Genomic DNA, 7,640 nt, shown 5'->3' with positions numbered 1-7,640 from the left:
GAGAGAGAAATACTTGATACATTTAAATAGAAAATAATGTTGGCCTACCTGAGGCTGGTTGATAGAATTTAAATTTGATTCAGTGGGAAATAGGACACCATTGTGGTTTCTAACATAAGAGAATGACTAAATGATAATGTCATTGTTTCTGGTATAGAGGCAAGGTAATAATTATCTCGCCTCAATTAAAGGTGTGTTGGTTCATGGTTCTTTTATAAAGCTAGGACAGTTATACCACTCGTCATCTTGATTATTTGAGTTGTTCACAGTGAATGACAGTGATGTTTTAGAGTGAAACCAATTTTGGGGCCAGAGGGAGGACAGACTAACATAATTTCTCATAATTAGCTATATATTGAAGCGATATTTTATCTACATAAACAATTATATAGTGAACTTAAACTATAGGAAAAGTGGTAAAATAAATATATTAGTGAATATAGTGTAAATGATGGCTATGAGGATACTCTTAACGGAAAACAATAGCTTGGAGTTCTTTGACCAGTGATGGATTTGGCATTGTGTTTCTTATGTCTTTTACTTTTTTTTTTTATCATGATTCTCTATAAAATAATTTTTCCCTCTTCCTGTTTCTTTTTTAAAACCTAAGAGTAAATACCCAAAGTTCACTTTTTATATGTTTAATCATAGTTTCCTGTAGTGATTGAGTTACTTTTTCTCTGGTTTGGTTATAGATATATTGTTTCTGGGTAACTCATGAATATTGTTGTATGATAATGTTACACTCTCTCATTTGATTCATTAGAATAATATTTAAATGCAGAAAATAACTTTTAAGACAGTGTATTTTAATTTTCTCTTAAAATTTGTCTTTTAGAAACAAAGCAGTATTTAATGTAATAATAGCCTGCTTAGGATCATGGCACATAACCACAATTGAAATGTAAAATTACTTTCAATTTCATGTGTGATTTAAAAAAATACATTATTTAATTTGATATAGTAACTCACTTGATCTTGTAGCAGATTGCATTGGAGAGTGTCTGAAAATTGTAGATTGTTACACTGTTTTTGATGAAGGCCAGAATATAAATTGGAAATTAGTTAGAAAACATACTGCTCATTTTATTTTCTTGATAACATCCTAAAGATTTTCTAAAAAGATTTCAAAGTATAATTTGAATGCATCATGTTCTCAAGTGAGTTATATAATTATTTCTCCTTTTTTCATTATGGAATGCAAAGCTTTTTAAAATTAAAGTATAGTTGACATACAATATTATATTAGTTTCAGTTGTACAACATAGTGATTAGATATTTATATACTAGATGATGTGATCACACGAGAAGTCTAGTAAACATCTGTCACCAAAGTTATTGTGATATTATTGTTTGTATTCCCTATGCTGTACTCTATATCCCTGTGACTTATTTATGTTATAACTATAAGTTTGTACTTAATCCCCTTCATTTTTTTTGCCTGTTCTCCCACCACCCAGCCCTCTGGCAACTATCAGCTTGTTCTCTGTATCTATGAGTCTGTTTAGTTTTTTAGATTCCACAGGTAAGTGGCATGATACAATATTTGCCCTTTTCTGACTTATTTCACTAACATAATATCCTATAGGTCTATCCATGTTGTCCCAAATGGCAAGAGTTTATTCTTTTTCATGGCTGAGTGGTATTTTCTGTGTGTACTCAGGGATAGGCAAAAGTAGGTTTACAGTTCTTTGCATGGAAAATAATACAGTAATTAATAAATAATAATATAAGAATAAATTGTTTCATGTTCTCACAACTGTAAAACTATTTTTGCCCAATGCCTATATATATCTATAGATAAACACACACCACTTTTTCTTTAGACATTCTTCTATAGGTGGAAACCTAGGTTGCTTCTATAGCATGGCTGTTGTAAATAATGCTGCAGTGAACATAGGCATGAATACATCTTTTCAAATTAGTGTTTTGTTTTCTTCAAATTCCCAGAAGTGAAATTGTTGGGTCCTTCTTTGTCCCCTGTTAGAGCCTTTATTTTAAAGTCTATTTTGTCTGGCATAAGTATTGCTATCCCAGCCTTTTTTGTTTCCATTTTCATGAATTATCTTTATCCATCCCTTTACTTTGTGTGTATCTCATGTAGGCATTATAGGTAACGGTCTTGTGTTTTAATCCATTCAGCCACCCTAGGTCTTTTAAATGGAGCACTTATTCCAGTAACATTTAAAGTAATTACTGATAGGTATATACTTATTGCCATTTTAATTGTCTTTATACTAGCTTTATAAGTGGTTGGTCTACTACCTTTATTATGTTTGCCTTTACTGGTGACATTTTTTTCTTATATTTTCTTATTGCTAGTTTTGGCCTTTCCTTTTTCAGTTAATTCTTTTTAACATTTTTTTGTATGCCAATTTAGTGGTGATGAACTCCTTTGGCTTTTGCTTGTCTGGGAAATTCCTGATTTCTCTTTCAATTCTGTATGATATCCTTGAGGGTAGAGTAGTTTGGTTGTTATTTTTTTTCTTTTCATAATGTTGAGTATATTGTGCCACTCCCTTCTGGCCTACAAAGTTTCTTTTGAAAAATCAGCTGATTGTCTTACGGGCTTCCTCTTGTATGTAACTAATATTTTTTCTTTTGCTGCTTTTAAGATTCTCTTTTTATCTTTTAACATTTTAATCCTATAATACATCATCTGTATTTTGCATTGTGTGCTCATCACCCAAAGTCTACTCTCCTTCCTCCACCATATTTGACCCCCTTAACCTTCTTCATCCTCCTCCATCCCTTCCCCTCTGATAACCACCATACTGTTGTCTGTGTCTGAGTTTTTGTTCATTTGTTGTTTTCTGTTTTAGATCCCACATGGGTTGTATCATATGGTTCTTGTCCTTTTACTTATTTTACTTAACATGACACTATTTTTTAAGGCTTTTCTGATATCCCAATTAAATACAAAATCTCATATATATCTTTATTGTTGAAAGTATTAAGGCTGAGCCCCCCCCCCCCCCCCCCCGCCTGGAGTCACAGGTGAGTCCTGTGTATGGCTTACTGTATTGGGCAGAGGAACCTGGGGAACTTGATTCCAGAGGGGCCCAGCTTCATGGCCACCTGAGAAATACACTTATTGGTGACACTAGTGCTACTTTGTATTGTTTGTTTTCTGTGAATCAGTGTGACGCATTGGGGCTAGGAAATAGCATAGGTTATTTTTGATGATTTTTTTTTGTATGCTATAAAAATGGAAAATCTATCATCAGTGACTTGAAAATCACAAAACTGGGTCAAAGAGAGCCAATAAGTCAAATTTACTATCATTGCCAACATAGATTCCTCTTTTCTGTAATATAAAATATTCTGCATTAATGACTTGAGCAGCTGTACTTCAAATCCCCACAGTGTCTTTGAATTTAGTTTTTGTAATTCAGGTAACTTTCAGGTTTTTATGGAGGGGGGATGTTTTTGTTCCTTGAGGAGGCATGGCATTTTTAATCAGTTCTCTAGGGAAAGCTTGATTAAATGCTCCAAACTTAAGTTTGTTGGTTCATTGTTGCTAATAAAATCTTACAATAATTGTAGAAGAAAGGTAACTTTTCCCTTCTAGATATAGCAGTTGTCCTTCTGTTTGGGAGTTTATATTGAAGGAGTACAAATAATTTAATTTGCTGAAACTGAAAAATTATTGTCATTTTAGTTTTCTAGGAAATTATGGCCATAGCAGCACCATATATGCCTATCTTGTAAGGGAATTTATAATTTGATTTATGTAGTTCAAAAGGCGGCGGCTTCTTATACCATTTAGGAGCCTACGCTAAATGTTTTTCTAAATATGAGTATCCTTTTGTGAGGCAATTATCTTTGTATTTATAGAGTTTGATAGTTTGGATTTTCATATGTCATGTTTTCTACAGAATCAAGAATGTTTCTGACTGTACTTTTGGGTTATCTAGTTGCAATTTTATTTTAAAGAAGGGCAAATAGTAAAAAATGTGATTAAACAAAGTAATGAGAATTTACAATTTCTTGTGTTAATCTTTACAGCCAAATTAATTACAACAGGCAAATTGATTTGGTCTGAGCTGGTAGGACATATCATGAAAAACCAAACCTATAACTTTCTCCATTCCAAAATTTCTACTTAAAAGCTTCTCTCCTCCTTGCTTTCTTTCCCATTTAATTAAATATTATTTACATCTTTATTATGAGATCAAAACAGTACAGAGGTGAGATGTTCAGAACAAAATGTTAAAGACTGCTCCCCAAACTTTTGTGGGCATCTTTTTAGCCTCTCTCTCTCCATACATACATTCTTGGCTTTCTGTGACTATCTCTATCCCATGTTTAAAAATTGTGGCATGCAGACCAAAGGGTCCTGGGTTCGATTCCCACTCAGGTCTCTCTTCCCTTTTCTCTAAAAATCAATGGGAAAAATTTCCTCAGGTGAGGATTAGCAAAACAAAAAACAACAACAGTCAGTCTCAAATTTTGTATGCCAGGTGTATAAGAAAGTTTATTCCACTTCGATGTTATCCTGTGTGGGGCAGGTAGCACAAATCCAACAAGTCACTCTATCAGTACAAATGGTAGCTTAATGGTACATGAAGTGCATTTTATCAGAATTCACAAGCATGTGCTAAAGTATCAATTCAAATCTATTCTTTTGGTAAGGAAATTGTTGTGAAACCTATTTGAAAATAATTTTGGTGTGTTTTACTTAGACTTTTAAAATGTGTATGGCTTAAGAAATTATAATAATTCTAAAGGTATTTAAGAAATATTTCCAGAAACAGAAAGAAGAAAAACTGCTGGTAAATGTAGGCTTAATTGACAGCAGGAGAAAATGAGAATTAAACAAAAATAACAGCAAGAACTAAAAGGGACAAAACTTTGTTACTCATGTAATCATTATGACCCTATTGGAAATAAAGGTCTCAGGATTGAGAAAAGATACCCTTGAAGCTAACTATCAGGTTCTTCTTTGAACCCTGATGGATATACAAGAAAAATATTTCAAAGATATTTTAGAAGTTGAGATAACAACTAGTTGACCGTGTACAAGACATGTCAGTATCCCAAAGTGGAGAATCTCAGTCAGCACCTACATGCAGGCTACCTGGACCCAGGACCCTCAGGCAGCAGTCCCTAATGTATGCACATATACCTCTTTTAGGGAAAACTGGCATTTCTGTTTGCTCCCTCTGTATTAAGTCCTGGGGTGACAGCCAGTTAACTATTTCCTTTTGAACCTGTGAACACAAGTCTGCTGGCTATCAGAGTCAGGCTATCAGAGGTGTGTCCTCTTGGCAGCAGCCACAAGGAACAGAGCATCAGACGTGTACCAGTGCCTTACACTGGGGCAAGGGAAGAGTGCTAAGTTGGTACCTGCCAGCCTCTCCATCCCTGGGGAAGATTGCAGTCAGCCACTACCTGTGTACTAAATTAGAAGCCTGTCCCTCAAATCACAGGTTTTCAAGATCTGCAAATGGGTCTCTCATGGGATTAAGTAGTCTCAGTCTGCTGTCTCTGGAAGGGATAGCCACAGTGAATCTGTGTAAACTGGTTAAGAAGTGTTTCTTAGTTCACTATATGAATTGGATTTCTATAAAACATGAAGAAAATATTTCTTATACAAGTAAAGGTTTAGAATATAGCCAAAGAAATCCAGGAATATATGCACCACTGTGTTCATTGCAGCATTATTTGCAGTAGCCAAGATTTGGAAGCAGGCCAAATGCCCATTAGTAAGTGAGTGGACAAAAAAGCTGTGGTACATTTACACAATGGAATACAATTCAGCCATAAAAAATGAAGAAAATCTTACCTTTTGTGACAGCATGGATGGACCTGGAGAACATTATGTTAAGTGAAATATGCCAATTAGAGAAATACAAGTACCATATGACAACTTATTGTGGAATCTAATGATCAAAATAAACTAACAAAGTGGAGACTAACTCATGGATACAGAGAACAGACTGACAGCTGTCAGAGGGGAGGGATTAAGAAAAAAAAGACTCATGGACACAGACAACAGTATGGTGATCGACAGAGGGAGGAGGTAGAAAAGGGTAAAGGGATAAATGGTGATAGAAGGAGACTTGACTTGGGATGGTATGAAATCTATGTAATTTTATTAACCAATGTCACCACAGTAAATTCAATTAAAAGTAAATATAAAGAAAAATCACACTAGTCATGAAATCGTTGTTTCTCTTTTCCATGCTTGGATTAAGTATGCATTGCTGAAAAGTGGGTAAGCCACTTTAGTGTTGTGTTGATGATATTAAAACCAATTACAACCCCTCCCCCCCAAAAAAAGGGAATGTCTAGAATTAAAGTTTGTTTGGTGATAATGGCAGTTATAAGCAATTTAATTCTCTTAAACCACTTAGAGTAGCAACATTATCTAGAGTTAATGAATTAATTCGCTTAACCACATCATCATTAACTTCACGAATTGAAATACAGTAGTACTTCCAGCCTGATAGAAGATTAATTTTAAAGTGAGAATCTGCTTCAAAGTGTCACTTGTGTATGATGATGGTAGTTGGAATATTAGGCTGAAGATGGTGATTGAATGAGAGAAAAATTACAACATAAAAATAACACAGAATATTTTTCCTGACAAAATGATTGTTAAATATTGAAGACTTAAAGGCTTTAAAATTTTTTTAAATCTCTAGTGTGATTTAAATTAGTTTTTAAATTGAAGAGGGGGTTGAACTTAATAAATTTTGAGACCCACTTTTAGACGTATTAAGACCCATGGCTACCCTTTGAAAACCTAATGAAAGCTATGGCTTCAGGACAGTGCCATGCTTGTTTACATACAATTTTTCACATGATTTTTGGGTAGTTTATACTCATTTCTGAAGCCCATCCATGGACAATTCTCACCCACCCTCAATTGCCCCCTACCCTGCAGCTTTTCAGGTAAAGAACTTTGCTAAAAGCTTATTAAATATCTTAAAATACTAAAAATTATTACTGAATAGTAAAGACACAACGTTGTATGTTTTTCATCAAGTTCAGAAGATTCAGTGATGGAGAAAAACAGGTACTTGGAATTAGAATTCTTTAAGTCCTCCAATGTTGAATGAATACAGACCTTATTTTAATTTTATACCTATAACCTTCATTTTTCTCTCTTTTTACTAGGCGTATGCAGCAGTGCTATGGCAACAAGCTAACGAAAACAGCCAAAATTCAACTGAAAAAGCATGTTTTGGAGCCGCCCTCCCAGAAGAGAAACTTAATGACTTTCGTGATGAACAAATAGGACAGTTGCAGGAGCTGATGCAAGAAGCCACTAAACCCAATAGGCAATTTAGTATTACTGAGTCTGGGAAACCAAAATGTTAGTCTGTACAATAAAGCTTAACAAAAGCATTTCAAGTTCAGAACCCCTTATTTTTAACTATCATTGGTTTTAAAAAATGTATTGAGCTTTTAGGCTTTGAGAATGCTGGTGTTAATGAAATATGTATTTTTATTTGGGAATGTTATGAACCCTCTCTGCAACGTATAGATCAGGTCACCGGTGGACAGAACTTTACGTTATTGAGGTAAATATCAGTACTTGCTGGATGGGATTTGATTTTTGGATTAAATAAGGAAGAAGAGCTCGAAACTGGACAAACCTGTAGAATTCTGTCAAAATTTTTAGACATAAA

General features: G+C 34.2%; 1 protein-coding gene across 1 annotated transcript in view; it reads left to right on the top strand.

Annotated features, from left to right (window-relative positions):
• SDHAF3 (succinate dehydrogenase complex assembly factor 3) overlaps positions 1-7,356 on the top strand; it is a 40,451-nt gene extending 33,095 nt beyond the window's left edge. The window contains exon 3 of the mRNA XM_005876150.2: positions 7,126-7,356. Within this exon, the coding sequence (XP_005876212.1) occupies positions 7,126-7,329 (204 nt within the window). The 3' untranslated portion in view covers positions 7,330-7,356. The remainder of the gene's footprint in view (positions 1-7,125) is intronic.
• The last annotated feature ends 284 nt before the right edge of the window (positions 7,357-7,640 follow it).

Source organism: Myotis brandtii, unplaced genomic scaffold, assembly GCF_000412655.1.
Source record: "Myotis brandtii unplaced genomic scaffold, ASM41265v1 scaffold48, whole genome shotgun sequence".
Classification (NCBI taxonomy): Eukaryota; Metazoa; Chordata; class Mammalia; order Chiroptera; family Vespertilionidae; genus Myotis; species Myotis brandtii.
This window is presented reverse-complemented; position numbering and strand designations above follow the sequence as displayed.